This window comes from Bradysia coprophila, unplaced genomic scaffold, assembly GCF_014529535.1.
Source record: "Bradysia coprophila strain Holo2 unplaced genomic scaffold, BU_Bcop_v1 contig_151, whole genome shotgun sequence".
Classification (NCBI taxonomy): domain Eukaryota; kingdom Metazoa; phylum Arthropoda; class Insecta; order Diptera; family Sciaridae; genus Bradysia; species Bradysia coprophila.
The window spans coordinates 4270761-4295497 of record NW_023503423.1 but is presented as its reverse complement, the minus strand read 5'-3'; the positions used below and the strand labels follow the sequence as shown (position 1 = coordinate 4295497).

Sequence of the window (24737 nt, the reverse complement as noted above, 5' to 3'; positions counted from 1 at the left end):
TTATCTAAAAAATTGTTTAAATTTTTCCAACATTTTTTAGCAGTCGAGTGAAAGGAAAATTGTCGCGCGCACTACTGGGAACGTGAAGATTTTCTTACAGTTTCACTTCTGCAAATTTTTCTTGATTGTGTAACACCATTTGTGTTAGGTGTCGGCAAAAACCATGCGAAACTGGAAAATTCTTGACTTAATTTTCAAGTCAGTAGAGTCCATTGGATAGTGTATAGTATGTGTAATAGTGCACTGTAGGATCAACATCTTCTATATACGGCTCATTTTGGGTCACGTGGAAGAAGATTTCATACTTACTCAAGATTTGAGGAGTTATATGAATCTGTACGCCGGCCTGTGCTTACCACACCAGAATGTTACGGTTGTGAATCAACATTTCCTTTCCATCTATTCTGTATCACGTTTGCATAAAGTTGAAAGCCTGCTTTTATACCGTATCGACCTAATCAACAATTAAAGCCTCTTCAAACAGTAGAAGCAGCACTAATGCTAAAAGCGGGTTGTGCTTACTCGCCGAACAAAATATATAAATTTTTGTCGACACAAACTTTCGAATTGGATGATTCGAAACGAATTAATATTTGTATCGGCTGCTTGTTTGTTCAAAATGATGATTTCGTTAAAAGGGAAATCTAAAAATAACTTCTTCTTTTTTTAAATAAAATCAATATTAAGCGAAACACAAAAGCACATCTCTCGCGTAAATTTATAATTTGATGATTCAGTTTGTGTAAGTGATTGGTGTAATCCATTTAAATATTTAGATTAATTAACCTCTCACAGACAGCGAAGCAACGGGTATAATTATATCGAAACTTTTACTTCTCTTGATCTGAGTAATTCGAACCGATTCATTGAACAGTATCCTCGCAATGATGGTTTCAGTAAGTCCAAGGTATTTACATTGTCTTGGATCTATGTCTATAAGTAAGCCAGAGAAGCAGAACGGGGACTACGCGAAACTTAATATAAAAAAAAATTATTCAAACTTGAGGTGCGGGAAAACAGGAAAAGTAGGAAAATATGCAGTTTTTGCTTGCTTTCTCGCCAATAGTTGTGCAGACCCGATTTTCTTAAAAATTAAATATTTTGTTTTGTCTCGTCAATACCTTTCACTCGAGATCACACCGTCGGAAAACAGTGGGAAACGAGTAAATTCGCCGACAGTTTTGAGATCCAATATTAAACAAAATTGTGATTCTACGTTGTTTACCTCTGTTTTGCGTGCCCAGCCCACCTAACTTTCTAGCGTAAAAACATTGTCGCGACTCAACGGGAAGTGCTCCAAAACAGACAAACAACGACAGAAGTTTGGAGTCAAGTTCCCGGTTGTGTGTTTTCGTTTTGTTTTGCCGGTTTTTCACTAGTTTTCCAGCATATCTCTGAATGTTTTCGCTCAAAAATCGTGTGTGATATGTCAAATGAAAGGTATTGCCGAGACGAAACAAAATATTGTTTTTTTTTTGAAAATCAGAACTTTACATACAAGAGCAGCTTTTTATGAGAAAGCAGGCAAAACCGCATATTTTCCTACTTTTCCTGTTTTCCCGCACCTCACTATGAGTATGATATTTTGTACTATTCGCCTGGTGGTGCTTGAAAACATAAAATTTTGAATTTCGATCGATTTGACTTTGGGTTACAAGGTAGTGAGGAAAAATGGACTTACCTCACTGGAGATCAAATAGCTTTTAGAACCGAATTTATCTTCCTGCTGACCTGTATTGAACACAGTTGAAACAAGCTGTTTGGCAATTCAAAAGCGTTTATTCCGCGTCCGACGGGTGCTTCAGGCACTTCAATAAAATTTATTCAACATTCGCTTGATGCAAGCGCTTTAACAGTATTTATTCAACAGGTTCTTGTGGGAATCGCTCGTAATCCCTGAACCATAAGCCGATTAGGTAATTTCTCATTTTGTCTCGAGTCGGTCGATAGGCTTTCTCTCGCGCACGTTTTTCGTCCAAATTTTCATTAACTCCTCGCTTTTTGCGATAGCTCTTCACACTGTTACTGACCAGACTAACGTTCTCGAACGAATTATTAGTACCATTTTGTTCGGTAATTTCCACAACGTCCATTCGATCATCCAACACAATACACTGGTCCATAACATTGTCGTCCGAAATGTCGTCCATTGTCAGATCAATTAACTCATTCTTGGCATCCTCTTCTTGTTGTGAATACAGTCCGGCTAACAATGTTTGTGTATTCTGTGGACTCTCCTTTTCCCATTGGCTGACCATAGTCTTGCAACTGTCACAAACGATGATCTCGTTGCGCTCATGTAGGGGTCGACACAGCTTGTGATAGCCATATGAGCCACAGCAAGAACAAAGTTGAAATATCCACTTGTGATTTGTAAACTTTCGACCACCCGGACACACGCACTCGGTGGCATCACAATTGCTGTAGAAACGTTCAATGTCCGCGAAGTCGTGTGTCTTTTCCCACGTTGCTTCACTGAAAGAAGAAAATGAAAATTATTGACGGGCCTCTGGTGAATTTGAATATTTGTCAATTTTACTATTCGGGTACGTAGATGCCCCGGGGGCGTACAATTGCGGCGTAGTTTTTGTTTCGGCACATCGGACACATGAACGAGTATCCGGCATTCACAGCGTATGACCTTAGACATTGTTGATGAAACCAAGGTCCGCAACACGATGGTACTGTTGTCACCTGAAAAATATTATTTGGTTTTCGTAAGTCGCTTGGGCTGCCTTTGTGATATATGGGGGATGAACAAGTGTCAGATCCCTTTTGCTTAAAGTTTGATGTGAAGTCAATAAGAGCGGTCGTCATCGCTTATTTTGTCGTTACAGTCTACAATAATAGATGAAATAGCTTACCGGATGATAGCTGTCGATGCCTTCACGACAAATGAAACACCCGCTTATCTCAGGGAACTCAAAGCTCTCTGCAAACAAAGGAAACACACACTGCACTTCGATTTAAAGATACATCCGAAAGTTGGTTTGGACGTACCGTCTTCGATTTGGTTGTGCCTATCACAAAATGACCTGAATTGCCCCACATATTCGAACCTTGCGTTCGCCTTGAAGCCACACACTTGATGGAACATACGACGACAATTGGGAAAATGACAACTGACTGTTGCCGAACCTTTCTGACAATAGCAACATATCTGAAATAAGAGAGGCGGATACGATGTACAATGACAACGACAATCAATTGGTTCACCTAATTCACATACCTTTTTGTGGCACTTTGAAATCAATTTCCGAATATCATTCAACTCGAATCCGACGATACCGGCATTATCCTTTCCGTTTTGAGGTAGATTCGCTGAGAAATACTGGAAGGAAATGTCCGTATTTAGCTGATGTTTGAATGGTGGGTTGAGTCTGCTTGCTTATGGAATAACACTAATTTAGTCAAGGTCATGGCCTTTCCAAGGAATCCTTGTAACATTGAATATTGTATACCTCCTTACCTCCCACGTCATGCCATAAATCATGGATAAACTCACCAGACAAAACAAATGCACAGCCAATTCTTTATTCGAATGGATTTCACCAAAATTCAAACTATCAACGTCCGATAATTTGCAGATCGAACATTGTCCGTTTTCTCCGAACGTTACTTGGATAACCATTTTTGTGTGTTTTGTGTTTGTTTTTGCGTGACAGCTTTGGCGGCTTTGGCGGATGAAAAACTGAAATGGACGAACGCATCCAAAACCGAGCAGTTTAATACATAAAAGTACGCAGCTTGCTTCAGTCAAAAATTTGAATTTGGGTGGAAGAGTGTTGTTAACAAACTTAACTTGTGTGTTTAGTTCATTTAACCAGTTACTTGTGTCAGAAAAAATAGCTCCACTCGTATAGCAAATTTCGATTATTTTTTTGTTTTGATATCACATGTTGCTTGTAGTGAAAAAGAACTAATTCTTTTCAGGAAAATGGAAAATCATTCTTTTGGCCAGAAAAGCCATTTATATGAAAAAATTAAAAGTCAAATAAAATATCTCCTGAAGGAAGATCTTGTTCAAAAATCTTTTTTTTTCTGAAATGAATGATCAAATACCGACATTTCATGAAACATTTTTTGACCCGTACGAAGTACTGGGGTCTTATAGGTTTACGCATACGTTTGTAACACGTCGAATTGGACTCCCTGAGTAAGGGGAAACCTATTGTGGTTGTCTAGAGATGCCAAATCCGCGAAAAAAAATGTCCGTCTGTCTGTCCGTCTGTCCGTCTGTCTGTCTGTCGCATCCGATTTTGAAAATTCTTTTTTTTCCCGTTTGGTAATGTCAAAAGACAGGCTAAGTTCGAAGATGAGTGATTTTGGATCGACCCCTCCCGAGCTGTGGCCCAATAAGTGCTTTACGGTTTTTCGAAGATATCTCCGGACATTTAAACGTTAAACTTGTAAGTGATGAAAGGTATTTACAATACCGATCGACAAAAAAAAAGTTTATGGAAATCGGATGACCGACTCGTGAGTTAGACCCCTTTGTGTGGAACAGGCACAGGGCGGCAAGCAGTTTTTGCTTGTAGGTCGGCCACATTTGAACATATTTCGTCTGTTTTAGCTTTATTAGATAGGTATTGACCGTACCAATCAGGGAAAAAAAACTTTATGAAATTATGTTCTCCGGAGCGTGAGCTAGGTCTCTTGGAGTGAGCTCTTATCTGGCTACTCGGAAGTACAGTGAACGTGGTGTATTTTGACAATATCTCGAGTAAATTTTGACCGAATTTCATGAATTTTTTTTTTGTTTGAAAGATATTAACGAATGTAAAGCATCGGTACTATTTCCGGTCTCCTAACAAAATGGCTGCCGGCGGCCATATTGGATTTTAGTAAAATAGAAATATCTTGGGAAAAATCATACTTAGAGAGTTTCTGTTAACATGGAAATAATTTGTTATGTGTGTGGGGTTTCAGGGATTCCATATACGGACATCTATATATACCTATATACAGCTATATTGAGCTATATACAGGCATATAGAGCTATATAATAGCATATTCCTCTGTGAAATGTTTATTTACAGTGAAATATAGGTAAATATAGCGGTATATAGCTGTTTAAATAGGAATTTATGAAATTTGACTTCGTACGGGGCTGTCTATATTGCCTCCGGCAATTTAATTGTATATGATAACAAGGCAAAGAGTGGATAATGTAAGTGATTTAAAAGGAAGAATAGTTTTTCAGTAGAGAATGAAGTAAAAGAAATGAATAGTTTCACAGTAAAGGCTTTTGATACGAATAGGTGTTTCGTACGGGTCGACGTTAGCTATGTTTTTTCTGGGTAAGTCGAAATGGCATCGGTGGTATTGGTCCTTTCCTAAAAATAGTCCCGGAAAATTCGACAACTTTGTGAAATAACAACTTGGCCAATTCTGAATGAATTTTAATGAGTAAAGGTGAACTCTGTGGTTCAGGACTCCCACCTGTAGACATACCTCCAAATTAAAGTTTTCGTTAAATTTTTGACATTTTTTGTGGTAATTTAAAAAAACTCGAAACGCACTACGTAGGCATTAGTATTGTCATACCGGTAATTGATAAGTATCTCTTCTCGGTTCTAGAAATCAAAGATTTAACGAGTTTTATCAGACATTTTTCGTGTTCTTCTCACTAAATACAATTATTAAAATCGTCACAGGTCAGTTTAGTAGAGATTTAACGAACCTCCATACGACTTTTGCTCTATTTTATGAAAAATCGTCAAAGGTTGGCACTAGTGTCCTCTATTTCCCTGTTTTTCACTATGTTTTGTCCTATTTTTAATGCTGAAATGTCATCGCTTTTAATTTTTAGACATCTGATCACTACCTCCATTGCATCTACCTATTATTTAATCGAATTGTTTATTTTGCCTTCCAGCTGTGATAGTAATAGATGTAGTATGGCTCTCGCTGGGCGTAGTATGGCTGATAAAGTACTACCTCTCGTGTCAGTTGATTGAGAGTAAGGAAATTATGCTAGGTTCGTATACTGTCATTTTCTACTCGACCATAGCACTGCACCTAGCGTTATAGAAAATATTTGGAGACTGATGGGATCAGAATAGGCTTTGCATTTCTTTCGCACAGACAGGAGTCATGCTTTCTTTGTGGGAGCTAAACCACACATGCAAATGCAAACGGCTGACGTATCGAGTATTAATGCTGGGAGCAGTGCTATAGAACAATATGCAGAGTACATTACTATTTTTGCTTCGAAAATCCAGTTTTAGTTGCATCAAATTGGATGGTAATAGTTTTTATATTGGCAATTATCTGGTGCACATTCGATGCAGCTGGAAGGTCATGGGTCAAAATGAAAAAATATCAACGATCGATGAGAGAGTCAGAGTCTCGGTTCAACTACAAACGCAGTGGCAGCCGAAATCGGAATTGGCGACAGCGAAAAGTTATACGAGCCTATCAAGACAGTTGGGATCATCGATGTCGACTATTGTTTTGCTGTATGGGCACGTCAGAACGGAATCGTAATTCCTTTGCCGAGATTGCGAAATTGCTGAGCGATTTCTTTCGTGAACTGGACGTTGTACCGTCAGATGTTGTTGCTGGGTTGGTCCTGTTGCGGAAATTCCAGAAGATCGAAAGACAGTCGATAGTGCGTCAGGTTAGTGTTGTATACGATTTTGTGTTTTGAGTGTCTCTGAATGGAAGTTATTGCAGAAAAAGAACGGCATCTACGAGTTCCTGAGCGGTGTACCTATAACCGAACGAACGCAGTTCCTTAAATTAAATGATCCATCGGATTACGATCACATGCAAACCATAATCCACTACATGAATTACGCTCTCGCTGCGTACGGCTGGCCAATGTTTTTGATGACCAATTCAACAACTGCAATTTGCAAACTATGCACCAAAATTACGTGCTGTCTCTCCTGTTGTGGTCGAAAAAATCAATCAGAAATTGTCGAAGACAATTGTTGCAATTGTAACTACGCAGCACTGAAACAAATGACTAGCATCGGAGATATTGAGGTCATTTACACCACATTCCATGTGGATGTGGCCGAGACTCCGTTCTTTGTGGCCATTGACTATACGAAAGCCAAAATTGTGATAAGCATTCGGGGTACACTGAGCATGAAAGACGTACTAACCGATCTTAATGCCGAAGGCGATGTGCTGCCACTTAGTCCACCCAGAGAAGATTTTATCGGGCACAAAGGTATGGTTCAAGCGGCTGTGTACATACAGAATAAACTAGCAGAAGAGAATTTGATACATCGAGCGTTAACACATAATCCGGCCAAGAATACGGAAAATTTCGATTTGGTGTTGGTCGGTCATTCGCTAGGTGCCGGAACTGCGGCCATTTTAGCGATCTTATTGAAGCCAGATTACCCTACGCTACAGTGTTTCAGCTATTCTCCACCTGGTGGACTTTTAAGGTAATTTAATCCGAAAGTTAATTTGATCGCGACTGTCGCCTCTGACCTTTCAACATCATCAGCATTCAAGCGGTAGAGTATTCAAAGAGCTTCATCACATCGGTTGTTGTCGGCAAAGATGTGGTGCCACGAATCGGACTCCATCAAATGGAAGCACTGCGGGCCGATTTGATTAACGCAATTAAGCGGAGCGTTGATCCGAAGTGGAAAACAATTGCATGCACAATGATTTGCTGTTGCTGTGGACCGGAACCGACGTCGGTTGTTGAAATGGAAAGTCATGACTCAAATGTGGTCGTTTATGAACAGGTAAAGAATGTTCGTTGAAGTTCGCAATCGTGACGGGACGATTAAAATTCTGATTTGATTCGATTCCATAAATAGCAACGAACATCCGCCCGGAAGACGAGCACACATCCCAATGATAGTTCCATAGCGTTAACGCTGCATAATCCACTGTATCCGCCGGGAAGGATCATTCATATTGTTCGTCATCATACAAAACCGAACGAGTAAGTTTTCGTTTTTAAAATTTTTGTTGAGTTAAGTATGATCTGCCAGGGGCGCCGACTTCTAAGGACAAGCGAAGCTTGGGCACCATTACTCGAATGATGAGCACCACTACATCTTTCCAGTTTTACTTGAAAGAGCACCACTACTCCCAGATTCGCTTGATGTATGAGCACCACTACTCCCAAACATAAGTCGGCGTCCCTGTGATCTGCGGATGGAAATCATCATGTCCGGAGCGATAGCGGAGGACTTGACGCAGTCTAACTTCCAAAAAAAGAACGAAGAAATTTTTTTGAGACGCGGCAACTATATATAGGCGAGAATTTAAGTTTCTTTCCTTTGGCCTGTATCACCACAAATCCTATTCTATCTTATTCGCGCTTCAAATACGAGCAAAACGAGCTATCACTCGACTATGTAACTTTAAAATTGCCGGAGATACATCGTTTTGAAGTTGGTCATTTTGATAGAAAATGCACCAAATTAACGTTTTCCAAACAATCAAAATCTTTCAACTTACTCTGTATGTTTCTATCTATCTGTCTATCTGTCTATCTGTCTATCTATCGACGGTCGATCTCGGAAACTAGTCAGGCAATCTCCATGAAATTTTGCAGGAACCTCAGGGTGGGCATAAAAATGAAAATGTGATACGCCATTACCCCAGGAAAAACCAGAATTTTGTTTTATTGGCTTCGAAGTGGTTTCTGAGTGTGGTTTTCGAGGGTCGGGAAAGCGTTTTCGGCTGTAGCTTAGCTGTATTGATACCTACAGAGGCGTGCGACCCATCAAATGAAAGGTATTCGTAACACGATTCGAACAAAAAAATAATTCGGGGCAGATTCGTTTAGGCTAGAGTGATTAGAGTGACCAAATTTTGAGCTACTCGAGCGTAGGATGAAAGGACTAATATTTTTTTGGGTTATGAGAGATAGAGAATTACTTTCTTCGGCAAAGTCTCAGAGTTTTACGAGTAGAACAGAGGGGCATATGTTAAAAATGTCGAAAGTTGGAAATGGGTGGGTCAATTAGGGTTTTAGAGATATTTCTTGAATGGTGGCAGATAGAGAATTACTTTCGTCAAATTTTCGATTTTCGTCAGATTTTCTGAATTTCGTCAGATTTTGGAATTTCGTCAAATTTTCGAATTTCGTCAAATTTCGTCAAATTTCGTCAAATTTCGTCAAATTTTCAAATTTCGTCAAATTTTCGAATTTCGTCAAATTTCGTCAAATTTTCGAATTTCGTCAAATTTCGTCAAATTTTCGAATTTCGTCGAATTTTCGAATTTCGTCAAATTTTCAAATTTCGTCAAATTTTCGAATTTCATCAAATTTCGTCAAATTTTCGAATTTTGTCAAATTTTCAAATTTCGTCAAATTTTCGAATTTCGTCAAATTTCGTCAAATTTTCGAATTTAGTCAAATTTCGTCAAATTTTCGAATTTCGTCAAATTTCGTCAAATTTTTGAATTTCGTCAAATTTTCGAATTTTGTCAAATTTCGTCAAATTTTCGAATTTTGTCAAATTTTCGAGTTTTGTCAAATTTCGTCAAATTTTCGAATTTTGTCAAATTTCGTCAAATTTTCGAATTTTGTCAAATTTCGTCAAGTTTCGTCAAATTTTCGAATTTTGTCAAATTTCGTCAAATTTTCGAATTTCGTCAAATTTTCGAATTTCGTCAAATTTTCGATTTTCGTAAAATTTTTGAATTAAAACTGTAAACTGTTATAAAAAGCAGCGGTGACTACACTTCTAAAACGACTGATATCCCAACAAAAATCTCTTCGAGAAAAGTGTGACGCAGTCTTTGAAATACAATTTCTAAAATGAATGATATCGCTAGAGTTGACGCTTTCAGCTTCGTTACGCAAAAATTAAATTTTACACCCAATTAGTTCAAACAAGCTGGCTTAGGTTTTCCCATCATCCGCCAAATAATTTTTACAAAAAAAAATTTAGACTGGAAACAACCAAAATTTTACCAAAAAAATCTGCGTCGCATGTGGCAGATAAATTTTCTTGCTGGTGTGTTCCTGAACATCTGCCACTTTGCGACGCAGATTTTTTTGGTAAAATTTTGGTTGTTTCCAGTCTAAAAATGTTTTTGTAAAAATTATTTGGCAGATGATGAGAAAACCTAAGCCAGCTTGTTTGAACTAATTGGGTGTAAAATTTAATTTTTGCGTAACGAAGCTGAAAGCGTCAACTCTAGCGATATCATTCATTTTAGAAATTGTATTTCAAAGACTGCGTCACACTTTTCTCGAAGAGATTTTCGTTGGGATATCAAAAAAACGTTATTTCATTCATAGCACTGTTCTTAGCATTAAAAATCTTAAGTGAAATGTGAGAAGGCCTCCCATTTCATGCATTGTGTGCTTTAACACACACCGAAAATGCTAGACTTTTGTCCTAACGAGAGAAATGAATGATTTTATCAGCCGCCATATATTATCAATGTTAATACTTGTAGCAAAGCTATGTATCATTTCATCATACTGAGAGGGCGAACAGTCCCATTGGATGCCAACATTACCTTTCAGATTATACTACAATCCAACGATACGAGTATTAGGCCAGAATCAGCCTATTATGCCATATTTTCAGAAGAGAATTCATGATTTCATTAGACAGACTGATCTGAAGAAATGTGTCAATTTTGAATTTGTCTGAGACTGAGCTTGTGGTAAATAGTAAAGATTACTGAGTAAAATCATGGAGTCTTGAGTGAGTTGTTCACGTCGGTAATCAGTACCGCATTTTCTCGAGAACCAATTGGACCATGCTCCTTTTTTTCTAAAATTCTACCGAAACCAAAAATGTTTCCCACGACACACACGGCATTGCCGATAATTACATAGTTTCACAACTTTTTATTTATCTTCTGTGACTGATCTTAACGGACAAGAGATGTTCTAATCAGATTTCGTTTCGCCATTTTCAGGCAAAAATATGAACAAGGTTGGAGGTAAGTTAGAGAAATCTTTTGTATTGATTGCGGACCTCGTCAACGATTTCCTCCCTCACAGACAGGTTCTGAAACCACACGAGCCGGTGTATCAAGCAATCTGGGTTGACAATATGGACTTTGACGAAGTTCTGATCAGTCCAGCCATGATTCAAGATCATATGCCCGACACCGTTTTAGCTGCTTTAAATAAGGTGAGTGTATCGATGATGGGTTATCGGAGACGGTAAAGTGTCGCAACTTGTATCCATCACAAATTTAAAAATCAAAACAATTAATTGTTTAGTCATAAAAACATTAACAATTATGTGGCGCAATTCGTTTTATTTTTCGATTGAATTTATTTTTTGGATTTTTGGTTTTGTACTTTTTTTATACTTTCTTTTTTGATTTATTCGTTTTTTTTATAAATGAACATCACAAACTCAAATCCGAGTACCAAATGCCAAAACCATCAAATTGCGTTTGGTTCAATGTTTAAATGTTTGCATGATTCATTTGACGAAGAAGTTGGATATGTTTTCTGTATTCCCTTCACGAAAGAAAAAAAAAACAAATTCCTGGAGGAAGCGATAAGCAGGACAAAATATTGCACGAAGTTTCTGTGGACCGAAAGCTTATTTGTATATCAGTTCCTATTTAAGCCACGTTCCTACTGTAAACTGTATACTAGATTCTGAGAAAACAGTTCATGAAGACAGGTGACTCCGAAATTTGAACGATTGAACATTTTTCGAATACAGTGTTCAGTAAACAAAGCGATAATTTTTTATGCCAATGCCTTCAAGATCAACTTAGATGTGACGCAACCTGTTCCTTTAGAGCTATGAATCATAATACAACAGTGTACGTTAAGCCAAAATAACGTATCACAATGTATGTGTGCTTTGGACAGCTTTCGAAAGCTTTGAACTTCTTTTGAAAAGTAGTACATATCATTGGAATATAAAACGAGCTTAAAGCTCTTGAAAGCTCTTTACGAGCAAAGACACAAATGCTTTACGTTGTTCTGGTTTAACAAGGCAGTATACTACTCAATGCGAAACACATAGATCGTGCCTCGATTAACTTGAGGTCCTCATTTAACAAGTGGCGATATCCACTCATTTTCATAGCTGAAACAACAGATCAACTAGGATATTTTCGCAAGTGTCGAAATGCTTTTACAGCTGATTAGAATACAATCTCTTTGTTCTACGACTTTTATTTTTGAGCAATTAAGCGATTGGTCCAGTATAAATATCGGCGGACACACATTGTAGAAAATCAAAATTGGTGTCAAAATGATGGTATGATGGTGGTGAACGAAGAATGTATTTTAAAAATAAAATTTTTATTTCAAGCAGCCTGACAGCACACTATTTAAAAATGTTTTTAGCCCCGTACGAAGTACGAAGGGGCTTATAGGATTACGATGCCGTGTGTAATTGATGGAATTCGAAGCAGACGGTAAGGGCAAAGTGTTTGCCTATGTTCATAGATGACGAATCCGCAATAAAAATTTGGGCCGTCTGTCCGTCTGTCCGTCTGTCTGTCACGTCGATATCTTGAGTAAATCAAATCCGATTTCAATTTTTTTTTTTCCTGAAAGATAGTCAAAATAGTGAGGCTAAGTTCGAAGATGGGCATATTCGGGTCGGCCCTTCGTGAGTTAGGGCCACCTAAGTGATTTAAGGTCTTTTGGTGATATTTATGGCAAAATAAACGATGGAAATGTAAATGACACGGCAAATGATAGGTATTGTCAATACCAATCCAGGATTTTTTTTTTTAAATCGGGTGAGTGGACCGTGAGTTAGGGCCTTAGAAGTGAAAAGATACTAGGGCCCTATGTGTATTTTACATAGAACTCGAGTAAATTTCATTCGTTTTTCGTAATTTTTGTGTCATTTGGAAGGTAATCAAAGGCCGAATAGAATGTTGTGGAAAAAAAATTAAATTTGGGTCCTCGGACTAAGGCCGCTACTAGGGCCCTATGCGTATTTTACATACAACTCGAGTAAATTTCATCCGTTTTTCGTAATTTTTGTTTCATTTGAAAGATAATCGAACACCGAATAGAATGTTGTTGAAAAAAAAAAAAATTTGGGTCCTTGGACTAAGGCCGCTACTAGGGCCCTATGTGTATTTTACATATAACTCGAGCAAATTTCATCCGTTTTCCGTATTTTTTGTTTCATTTGGAAGGTAATCAAAGGCCGAATAGAATGTAGTTGAAAAAAAATTAAATTTGGGTCCTTGGACTAAGGCCACTACTAGGGCCCTATATGTATTTTACATTGAACTCAAGTAAATTTCATTCGTTTTTCGTAATTTTTGTGTCATTTGGAAGGTAATCAAAGGCCGAATAGAATGTTGTTGAAAAAAAAAAATTTGGGTCCTCGGACTAAGGCCGCTACTAGGGCCCTATGCGTATTTTACATACAACTCGAGTAAATTTCATCCGTTTTTCGTAATTTTTGTTTCATTTGAGAGATAATCGAACACCGAATAGAATGTTGTTGAAAAAAAAAATAAATTTGGGTCCTTGGACCAAGGCCGCTACTAGGGCCCTATGTGTATTTTACATATAACTCGAGCAAATTTCATCCGTTTTTCGTAATTTTTGTTTCATTTGGAAGGTAATCAAGGGCCGAATAGAATGTTGTTGAAAAAAAATTAAATTTGGGTCCTCGGACTAAGGCCGCTACTAGGGCCCTATGTGTATTTTACATATAACTCGAGCAAATTTCATCCGTTTTCCGTATTTTTTGTTTCATTTGGAAGGTAATCAAAGGCCGAATAGAATGTAGTTGAAAAAAAAAAAAAATTTGGATCCTCGCACTGAGGCCGATACGAGGCCCTATGTGTATTTATACTCAATAAATTAAAATTTTAGGGCTATTTGAAATTTTTGTTTTATTTGAAAGGAACGTCGTACGGGGCTTCGTAATTGCGCTATGCGCAATTTCTAAGATGTACACATTTCATAATAATTTTACTTTAACTACTTTAACCGGCGCATAGGCTTACGGTCAAAGTACGGTGACAGACGCACTAGGGTCACGTACGCAATAGATATACGGGTTTGTACGGGGCTCAGTCGCAGCAAACGCTGCGACTGTTCTGATGGCTCGTTTCAAATTATATTCTTCATTCAGCGCAAATGACTTCATTTTGACATAAACTTTGAATTTCTATGATGGCTGACACACACATTGAGGAACAACTTCTGTTAGAACTCTCCAAGAACTCAAAACGATAATATGAAAGATATCGGGTAATGTAAGAACTTGACATAAATTTCAAACCATAGTCTCATGAGGGACTGATATGTGCCCAGGCTCTCGGTATACCATGAAGATTTGAAGGGCAAATATAAATGCCTGTGCAAGTTGCTGCTTGAGCCTTTTCATAGCTTCAGCTGAGCAATTTATGATTGAATGCTTAACATTTAATGAGCTAGAGGTCCTATCAACGAAATTGATTCGCCTTCCTTTTCTGTGATGACAACAAAACAACCAAAACAAATCACCAGCGACTCGCTGACAATGTACAAAATTCCTTAGCGTTGTGTAACTATGAAATAGATGAATGTTTCTCACCCGCTAAATGTTCTACCATCCATTTGTATTCTAAAAACCGATGTAACCAACCAACACAAAACTAATCGTTTTTAAAATCCATGTCATTAATAGTGTGCTGAATGATCGTAAACTAATCGAAATTTAAACAAAACCAAATTAAAAACAAAAAATTTAAATTGGAGACAAGAAAAACCATCAAAATTTAAACCAAAAACGAACCAATTGGGAATATTGAATTCATTTTGACAATCCGTAGGTAATGCATTTTAAAGATCGTCCTCTAAATCGCGTCAACTATGAATCACAATCGACTACCACCTTACATTCGATAACCAGACCTATTAATGATACCAGGTACTTGTAACTTTTTTTTGTTATTATTTTGTTTCCTCTTTCATCCTCCGATAAATTTTTAGTCGGTTTCTGTTTTTTGAAAATAATAATCGGTCGGCCAATAGAAATCCTGGCTTTTGTTCACAAGCAGCTGAATTACAGTTAATGCCAGCCAAATATGAGTCTTGATTTCTTTCAGTTGTTTTAAAACCTAGATGGTCCACTCACACAAGATGGTTCACTCACACAAGATGGTCCACTCACACAAGATGGTCCACTCACACAAGATGGTCCACTCACACAAGATGGTACACTCACACAAGATGGTACACTCACACAAGATGGTCCACTCACACAAACACACTGCTTATTACGATCGTACATGTTTCAGATTCACACATACGATTGCGGTATACAACCTACCGTATAAGCACTGACAGTGTGATTATATGAGTGGACCGTAGGTGGTAAAACAGCTGACACTAACCTGGACACAAATTTAGTTGACTTTAACTGTAAAATTTGGATTTTTTTTATGTAAATCGGTTTTGCTTGTATTGTCTCAGGAATAGCCAGATTTCTATTGATCGACTGTTCCGCTTTGAACTTCCGTTCGTTGGCCAAATAATGAGATAATTGAATTTATTTTTCTTTTAACTTTGAACTGTCTAAGTGTCCTTGTAATTGTAACCATAAAGAAAGCGAAGTAACAATACGCTAAAAACCAAAACCAAATTCGCTTAATTTTTCATTTTATTTCTGGTTGAAAATCAATTCTTACTATAATTCAGAGTGATTTTGAAATTATTTTCATTTTTAAATTTTAATTTTGTTTTTTGCTTTTTCGTTCTTTTTTTTTCTTTTTTTTTAGAGTTTTGCTATGAAAATTTTATTTTTGATGTTAACTCGTTCGTGTTACACACAATCAATTTTTACGTTTGTCATCGATGTACGGACTCATGGAATGAGCTAATGTACAGTTTCGTTCGATTCGTTGGGTAAGTATTTATTCATTTAAAATTATGTAAATTTCATTTTTTGCAACTAAATTCCACCTGCTTTTGGTTCGTTCAGTTGACAGACGTAATCATAGCTACGGCAATTAAAGCTTTTATATGTGAAACATCTCAATGGCGTCTGCTTTCTTCTGTTACTCAATTTAGTTAGATTTGTAAAAAAGAACCGAGGTTGAGTGAATCGCTTCAAGCCAGTTGAAATTGAGTGTATAGCTCTTGCCCGGTTTACCAGCAAAATCATTGTTGGGCCCAGACTATAGTCTGTAGTCTATTCGTCTCTTACTACTTTCTCTCTTAAGACATTATAGATCGCACTATAGGTTTGTTGCTCAGCTTACGAAATTTTTCGGCAATGAAAGGTTTTCAAAGTGTAGAGCCCATAAGTGGCGAAACGAGTATAGTAATTATATAGCCGAGGATTGTTCAGACTATTATTTGTTCATTTGCATTATACCGTCACTTTGAGTGACTTCTTTAATATTTTACTGCAGTCAGTAGATCCGGGCATATATTCACGAAAATTTGCAAAAATTCGCTTTTAGGCCTGACCAATGACCATGTCAGAATTCTCAAAGAGACGTGTTGGTAAGCAAACGTCAGTGGCGCCGAAATACAGGGGAATGGGAGCAATTGCATCTCATGGGAAAGTTTGCGGAGGGCGCCTCCCATGAAATGAGAAGAAATTTTTAACATTTCATTCGAAGTAGTGACCAAAACAGATTTCTAATATTGACTTCGGTTATCTTGCCCCGCATGGTAAGAACCAAAGTCGGCGTCTCTGAAGCCATGGTGGAGAAAAATGTAGAAGACAGCATGATCTACATTTTTCTTCCTCAAGAATCACTGCTCGAACGATAAAACATTAATTTCTAATAGATAGAACATTGTTCGATTGACTTTAACAAGTCAGAACGTACGAAACCAAAAGCGATTGTTTGCCCATAAGACAGCAACTTCACCCACCGACCAAGTTATTTCAAAGCTTCGCGTTTCAAAAACCAACGACCCCATGACTACGCTTCTCTGTTTGTAAAATCCCCTAAGGTCGATTCATTTTTTTTGAATTTTTTTGACATTACTCCTACTACGGATAGGCATAATTGATTCGGCCGTGAGTGCTTAGAGGTAATTTTTTTTAAATCCAATTTCATTGTACGTGTTGTTGCTATTCTGCAACTGCTTTTTTGTCCACCATATATGCAACGATAAAATCTGGTACGAACTGTTCATTACCACGCCACTTACCAGAAAAATTTCGAATAATTTATTTCAAGGTTATAACAACATTTGGACCGCGTAAGCCTCAACGACAGTCATCAAACGCTAATTCATCTATAACATCCGAAATAATCGAACATTCCATGCTCAACCAACGTCCACAAAGTCCATTTATCTCAGTTGTCACACCGACAGCATCACAAAAAGTTTGCCTCGAAACATCATTCACCAGCCTACAAAGTCCTTGTGACGGTCCAATTTGGTCACAGCCAGCCAACGGTTCCAGTAAGGCGTCGTCCATTGCCGGAAGTTTATTCGGTCGCAGCCAATTGAGTTCGATACTTCAATACGACGTGTCAAGTTTAACGGACGGACCCAGCGATGCCACTACCGTTGTACTGGCTGATACATCAAATGGGCTATTGAATCCGAAATGCAGTAAAAATGTTGCGTTTGACATAAAACAATATCCGATTACTCCGCCCAGACTCACGTCGCCAGGTGGTATGCCGAAAAGTATTTTACATAGGAAGCGTTCGCTAAATGCAATGCAGAAACAGGCAATGTATGGACAACGATCCAATTCGGATTTGCAACGGAAAGTGGATTTGGTGCATGACGACTGGTATGTAACTGAAACGATCTGAGTCTGGTTATTCAATTCATTGCTAATTCTCAACCCATTAACAGGTACGGCATGGCACCATTGGCTAGTCCCGAAACTCTATCGGAAATATCCAGTATCAGTTCACGCGCTAGTCTGGTGAACAATTTCGCCACGTCCATTGAAAAATGTTTGCATAAAATCGGTCTGTATGGTCAAATGAATGACAGTGATCAGCAAGACATTCTGGAGTTGGAAGACGAATCACAGATGCACACACCGAAGGTTCTACGACGTGCCCCGAAAATTACAGGAAATTTGTCACGATGTGCGGATGACTGGCGACAGGTGGAAACGTACAAAAGAATGGGAAAGGTTTTCCTGACCAATCCGCTAGTGTTAAGTGACTCCAGTGATCAAAGCTACGAATCGGCTAACAGTCTGAATAAGAAGGACGACGATCGGTGTCACCAATTGACGCAAGAAAATTCCAAATCGGCCGACAACATTGACGGCGATAGCAAATCTAGTGAATCGTTCACCACAGCTAAACTGACTATGAGTGACAGTGCGATGCTGAGTGAGTATCAAAGTGCGTGTACGGATTGTTCAACAATGAGTCGGTTAAGTGATAATCAGTGCAGTAAGCATATACGACAAACTAACACAAATACGACCAGTTCCAGTGAAACATACTACAGCGCACTATCGTCCTTAACTACATTAGAACCGTTCAACAGCCCCGGCAGTACAAAGCAAATATTCTCAAAAATCGTCGAGGAACCGCAAGCTCGCAATGTGGGCTTTTTAGAATCACATTTTCCCCTCCATTCGTCCACCTCGACCGACAATTCTGACGATTCGCACGAACGAGACTCGCTACTATCAAACAGTCCGAAGATCGGCCAGTGTCGATCGATTCGACGACCTCATTTCGGCGACGAAAAGAAGCGGAACAACGACGATGTTTGCTTCTCGCGCAACGAATCGCTGCCGTTGCTAAGCAATTTGTCCAAATCGTCGTCGCCGAGTAATTTTCTGCGACGGAAAAAATATGTTTATCCAATGGATTCGCCGACCAAATCCACAACATCATCGAATGGTAAGCAATAGGATTTGTGGGAGATAGAAGTGAAAGTTGATGAAGTTGTCGAGCAAGAGATTTTCTATTTCAAGGTTGGTAGTTAATATGTAGCTCTGGTCATTATGTAGTGTTGTGAGTAATAGAACCGAGAGTCTTTTCTTTGATTTATCCGATTTTTTGAAAAATTGCGAACTCAAAAGTTGAAAGAAAATTTTAAGTTAAAAAAAATCGAAATGGAGCCTGATGATCTCGGATTAGATTGAATTTTGTTCAGAGATAGTAAAGACCCATTTACCACAACTCACGAAATTGCCTAACTTCTTCTGTCCATCTTCTGTTGCGTCTCAGGCAACATCCTTAAATTTCCATGGATAACCAAGGTCCAATCCTAAAAATAACTGACACACAGAGCCCAATTATACTATTGCGACGATCACTTATCTGTAACTCCACATGGTGGACCGCATCATGTCACTTCGCGGGAAGTGTAAGTTAAAATTATTTAAAAAAAAAATTGATTGAAGTGACAAAACTGGATCAACTGGCGACCTCATTCCATATATGTTACCGGGTTTTTATCTGAAATGTAACACAGAAACTATCGAGAAATAATTTCTTAAAATGTGGCTCTACCGGGCAGGATGCAATTCTATTTCGTTTAATTATAAAAAGGAAAAACAATTTTTACAAAAATTACGAAACAATATTTTGCTCATTAAAATTACTGATTTAATAAAGTAAATGTGCCAAAAGAATTAAGAGAAATTCTGAGAACTAGATTTATAATTAGAGCTAGACAGTGTGTGTATGTGTGTTTGAAAACTGAAAATGACAAGAAAAATAATTGTTTTAACTGATGAAAAGTCAATTAAAGAACGTAAGAAGAAACATTTCAGTGAAAATGATGTCCAATTACTGTACGATGATGATGTGAAAGTTTGTCGTTTTTTTATATTTTATAAAATTTAACCGAACTGTAGTGAGAGCGGGTGGAACATGTTCCTTAAACGTTTTGTCTCTCTAGTCATTACAAAATGTCATTCATCTAGTCTTAGGGGCTTAACATTTTTAGTTCGTACAAAATCTGGTGTAGTGAGGGGGAAACTACTTCGAAAAACGCTGTACCATGACTTTGTGACTTTGTATGTTTTGTATGAAGCTGATAGTCAAGCTGAGCCAATGACTTTGATTTTACGTGTATTTGAATAGTGACTTTTCTAGGTCTTGTACCATGACTTTCTGGAGCAGTTTTCCCCTCAAGGAAAAACAATTATGTACTACAGTACATTAGTAACTAGTCTGCTAGGAATTTCGCTCCGGAGTGATTCATAAAGCGATATTTTATCACATTTTTCAAAAGGAAATAGTTCTTTGTACAATTAGGAATAGAAAGATAACAACAAGAGTTTTCGTGTGAATTTTGTTGAGGCGTGGCCGTCAATTTCGATCCATTTAAAATTGTTCATTCTTCATGCAGTTTCATTCTCTTTGCTATACACGACAACACATCATCATAATACATCTCTTATTCTAAAAAAATGAATAATTTTCGTTCTGAAGCAACAACTCTGATAATAAAATAATAAATTGGGTTTCAGTTTTACAATAAAATTTAAAATAAAATCTTTAAATAGGAAAAAGGCTAAAAAATTCAGTAGAAACTCAGTGTTTTCAATGGTTCAATCAGAATAAAAACAAAATGTTTTTCCAATTGAAATTTATATAATAAAACGAAAACATATGAAATGAAAAGATCTATAAAAAAATAATTCACTAAAATAAAGATGCAATTAATAGTACAACATTGAAAATAAAACAAAAAAAAAATTGAAAATTATTAATTGTTGATTTTTAATAATAAATTAAATTTATATTTAGAAATGTAGAATTAAATTATGTAAAAGCATGACATTGTCTTACCATTTACTCAACTGATTTGATTCTTTATCAAAAAATGAATAAATATAACGCAGCGATGCGACTGAAATTAACATATTGTCTTAATAGATTATGGTCAGCTCGCTTTGTAAGTGTTGATTACGTAGGTGGAAGCGGTAACATCAGTCGTTTTAGAAGTGTAGTCAACACTGCTTTTTAGAACAGGTCTAATTAAAAATTTGACAAAATTTGACAATTTGACAAAATTTGAAAATTTGACGAAATTCAAAAATTTGACGAAATTTAAAAATTTGACGAATTTTGAAAATTTGACGAATTTTGAAAATTTGACGAAATTCAAAAATTTGACGAAATTCAAAAATTTGACGAAATTTAAAAATTTGACGAAATTTGATAATTTGACGAAATTCGAAAATTTGATAATTTGACGAAATTCGAAAATTTAAAAATTTGACGAATTTTGAAAATTTGACGAAATTATAAAATTTGACGAAATTCGAAAATTTGATAATTTGACGAAATCCGTATTCTTTAAACCTTCGTTCGGTTTAATTTTCGCATGCCTAGGGATGTAGTAACTTTCATGAGCATCTAAACGCATCGGATTCATTGGAACTTTTAACAGTTTGAACTCTTTTTTATCTACCGCTTTATCAATCGTCTTTTTTTGGAAGTTAGACTGCGTCAAGTCCTCCGCTATCGCTCCGGAGATGATGCATGTGCGCCAACTTGTAAAATTAAAAAATCAAAACGTACTGCTGACCGGTGTCCACTTACTTGACGAACGAATAATGCGACAAATTCCTGACTTAATCGCAAAATTAATTCTTTTACACGGGACATGCTGTTCGAAAGAACGCGGCGAATGTTATTTGACACCATCGGTTTTTAGGTCTTTCAATGGTCGTAGTGTCAGTATTAGCGCAAGCAATATAGGACGTTTTTTATGTAAGCGATTTCATTTGAATTAGAACATCCGTGCATACGAAGCCGGAGTTAGACCTCTCACTCTATTTGCTGTATCTGTTTCTGGAGTTTTCCCCATAACGATTTCAATTATGAAATACTACAATTACACGGTTTCTCTCCTTGTGATGCCAATATCTATAGGAGTCGGTACGCACTTAGATAAACATGCGATATCGTCTGAAGAATATACGTCGTCCAAATTCACTAAGAATTTTACTAAAAAATTTCAATTAAGAAAATTCGATATCTGGCTTGGTCAGCTGTTTGAGACAGTTGACAGTTTCACATGTATGGCTCTCGCTCCGCTCGTGCAACAACAATCAATAACTATTTAACTATTTAGTCAATTGTCCCGCTTCATAATTCATAAAGGAATTACTTAATGTTGTAGACATCAGAGATAATGATGTTGGTGTGGAGTTGTAAGAAACAACTTTTTCTTTTGAAATATAGCAGCTACTTGACTGAATCTCATTTTCCCTTACCAAAATTCGTCAATACAAATACGTTTGCCAAGATAGGCAACAGTTATGACTATTTACACTTCATTAAGACTAAAATATGAATTGGTGGCAGAAATGAAGAGTATAAGGACGATGTACGCAAGGCTGTAAACTTTGTAAAGTCTATAGCCTTGGATGTACGTACTCAGTATGAACATCATTAACATACACCCTGTCTCGAAGAAGTCCGTTCATTTTCAATGTCATTTTTGACATCTTTCACTCGAACAATTTTCATTGATGATTAATAGTAAGATAAGAGGTGCACTTGAATTAATAACAATAACAAATGTAGACGGATAGTCAATCTGTTCAACTCAGCATAAATTCTTCAAAATGTCCACGCCCGATTGGAATGGTTTTCAATTGTCTGGCTATATCTTACCCGATATTGCGTTGGAAAATGTACTTGCCTCAGTGCCGATTAAGGAAATATTGAAATTGCGCCAGGTTTATATCCAATACTTGATGTTAGCTACGAAAAATATTCTTTGCTGGCCTTTCAGGTATGTCAAGTGTGGCGAGATATAACTTTACGACGCACTTTCTGGAAAATTGTGTTCGAACGGAACGGAATGGATTGGGAATCAGTACCCCTACATATAAAGGAGCGTGAAAAATCATGGATCGCTTTCTATGTTGCGTGTAAGGATCGAATTTTTCAGCGAAGTTTCATTCTGAATCATTCCGGCCATCGTAAGTTTTTGATAGTACAACTGACGTCAGGGGAATGTGAAGACTATTCAGCTAAATTATCCTTTTTCTTTCAACTGGTCCCCAGAACAATTTGACCATTGGCAAAAGCTACAAAACGGTGGAAACGGAATCATAGTCGAAACACCTCCCGTTTGCATTGAGCCTTTACCAAGTGAAGCGAAGTATTCCGGTCAGATTGATAGTGCTTTCGTTTATTCCTACGACTGGAGTGTTTTGCAACAGAAAGTGATACTCAAAGATATTGGACTGACCAAGGAAGTCATGCGAACCATTATGCCATTCCAGTTTGTAGCCACTCAAATGTTAGTGTGATGCACAAATGATCACCCTAATCCGACCATTAAACCGTTCTCTTTTCAAACTAAAGGATTGGCACCCGTTGGGATTGTGGCGGTAGCTTCTGTGTTGTTCTGGGTTTACTAGACGGAAGGGGTGAAGCACTATCATTCACCATGTCCGACATCATAATTCCGGCCGGTGAAAATTGGCTCGAAAGCACTTGCTCATTGAATGTTATCGACGAATTCGATCGATTCGACGACGTCAAATCATTTGTCATTTTGATTTGTGGCAAAGACACTCAATATTGGGCGGGTCATTACGGGACGAAGTGCTCGAGGATTGCGGTAAATTTGAAGTGTTTGTCACCGATGGAAGCTGAAAGTGTTACGCCGCACTCAAAATACGTAACGAATCCGCAGAACGCCCACATATTTCTGGGAAACTTTTGGCAAAGTCTTTTGCCGAGGCGGTCGATGGGTAGATGTCCGTACAGTCGAACGCCGAGGTATTAATTTAGTTCAATTCGATATCTTGTATTGTGTATAGGAAGGTAAACGTTTATCTGTATTTTTATATGAAGAGGAACATCGAAACTTCGATAAGTTATTGTCAGAGGTAGAACTTCTTTTCAAGGCAAATAAATAGTTTTTGTTGCTAGTTGTAGATCTACGGATTTCTTTTTCGTAAAAAAATAATTTACTCCAAAACAGGCAGCAACGAGCGATACTTATTCAACAAATTGATAGTACTATAGTACTAGACACCACAGTATACAAGCGTATCACAAAAAAATACGGAACCCATGTTTCGGGCGAGTTTAAGCGCAGCGACATACTTCCTTAAGTACGCAAACGATTTCAATAGACTTGCTGGAATGTGGTGCATGTGATAGCATGAATTTTGGAAAAGTGTGCTGCATCATTTCTATTGTAAAAGTGCTACAATGAAGCGAATGTGCGCTGCACTGGAATTCACCCGAAGCTTGGGATCCGTGTGTTGTCGCTGATTTGCGTTAGCTTTAGTAGTATATGCAGTTTGATTAGCATCAGTAAATGAGTTTTAACGCTCATTCCCACGACAGTAGTGATGTATTGTAAAAACACCAGTATTTGACATGATTTAGAAATTCAGCCATCTATTCAATAGACTCTATTGTTTAGAACCAATGCACTTCCAGCAAAAGTTCTTTTATTGACAGCTGCCAAATAGAGTACCATTTTGTATGAAAACAATTTCCAAATTTTTTTACAGTGTCAAAATTTGTTCGATACACTTCCCAGTTTCAAGACCCTATTTAGAGTAGCGAGTACCACTCATGCTTGAAGTGTGTTGTTAGAACGAAAAAACCCATTCTTTTGGCCGAATTTCTAAACCATGCCGAATACTGGTGAGTAATGTATAGTATACATTACGTCCGTCGTTCCATTCGTCGTTGTCATTTTCATTTTGACGAGTGGAATGTTATAGCCCGACCCGAAGTGGAAGCGGTATTCTCACTCGTCAAAAGAAAATTTTGAAACCACTATGCTTTACATGTTTATGCAATGTAAATGCATATTTCATATGACCGAAGCGCCATTTACATGGGGCATGGAACGACGTTTTAACTAAAAAACATAGCTAACGCCGACCCGTACGAAACACCTATTCGTATCA

The 24737-nt window shown here is 37.5% G+C and overlaps 3 protein-coding genes across 6 annotated transcripts in view; 2 read left to right on the top strand and 1 right to left on the bottom strand.

The window, feature by feature from the left end:
* Positions 1-20702, top strand: part of LOC119074532 (diacylglycerol lipase-alpha) — a 43740-nt gene extending 23038 nt beyond the window's left edge. For 2 of the 4 annotated variants that reach the window (XM_037180698.1, XM_037180696.1), the window contains exons 5-13: positions 5879-5980; positions 6225-6622; positions 6679-7406; positions 7469-7715; positions 7791-7918; positions 10867-10890; positions 10952-11084; positions 17080-17648; positions 17714-20702. In XM_037180698.1, the coding sequence (XP_037036593.1) occupies positions 5879-5980; positions 6225-6622; positions 6679-7406; positions 7469-7715; positions 7791-7918; positions 10867-10890; positions 10952-11084; positions 17080-17648; positions 17714-18740 (3356 nt within the window). In that variant the 3' untranslated portion in view covers positions 18741-20702. Of the gene's footprint in view, positions 1-5878; positions 5981-6224; positions 6623-6678; positions 7407-7468; positions 7716-7790; positions 7919-10866; positions 10891-10951; positions 11085-14712; positions 14811-15660; positions 15788-17079; positions 17649-17713 lie in introns of those variants that run through there. The other 2 variants (XR_005087206.1, XM_037180699.1) reach the window with 2 other exon arrangements.
* LOC119074533 (PHD finger protein 7-like) lies at positions 1760-3677 on the bottom strand. The gene is made up of 6 exons (XM_037180700.1): positions 3506-3677; positions 3230-3331; positions 3001-3160; positions 2865-2932; positions 2540-2694; positions 1760-2475 (listed from the first exon to the last, which is right to left on the bottom strand). Exons 1-6 carry the CDS (start codon positions 3629-3631, stop codon positions 1860-1862), a joined length of 1227 nt encoding a protein of 408 aa, XP_037036595.1. The 5' UTR covers positions 3632-3677; the 3' UTR covers positions 1760-1859.
* A 1604-nt stretch (positions 20703-22306) lies between the features above and the next one.
* LOC119074531 (F-box only protein 27-like) lies at positions 22307-23740 on the top strand. Its single transcript, XM_037180695.1, has 4 exons — positions 22307-22532; positions 22589-22778; positions 22864-23101; positions 23167-23740. The coding sequence occupies exons 1-4, from the start codon at positions 22419-22421 to the stop codon at positions 23591-23593; spliced, it is 969 nt and encodes a 322-aa protein (XP_037036590.1). The 5' UTR covers positions 22307-22418; the 3' UTR covers positions 23594-23740.
* The last annotated feature ends 997 nt before the right edge of the window (positions 23741-24737 follow it).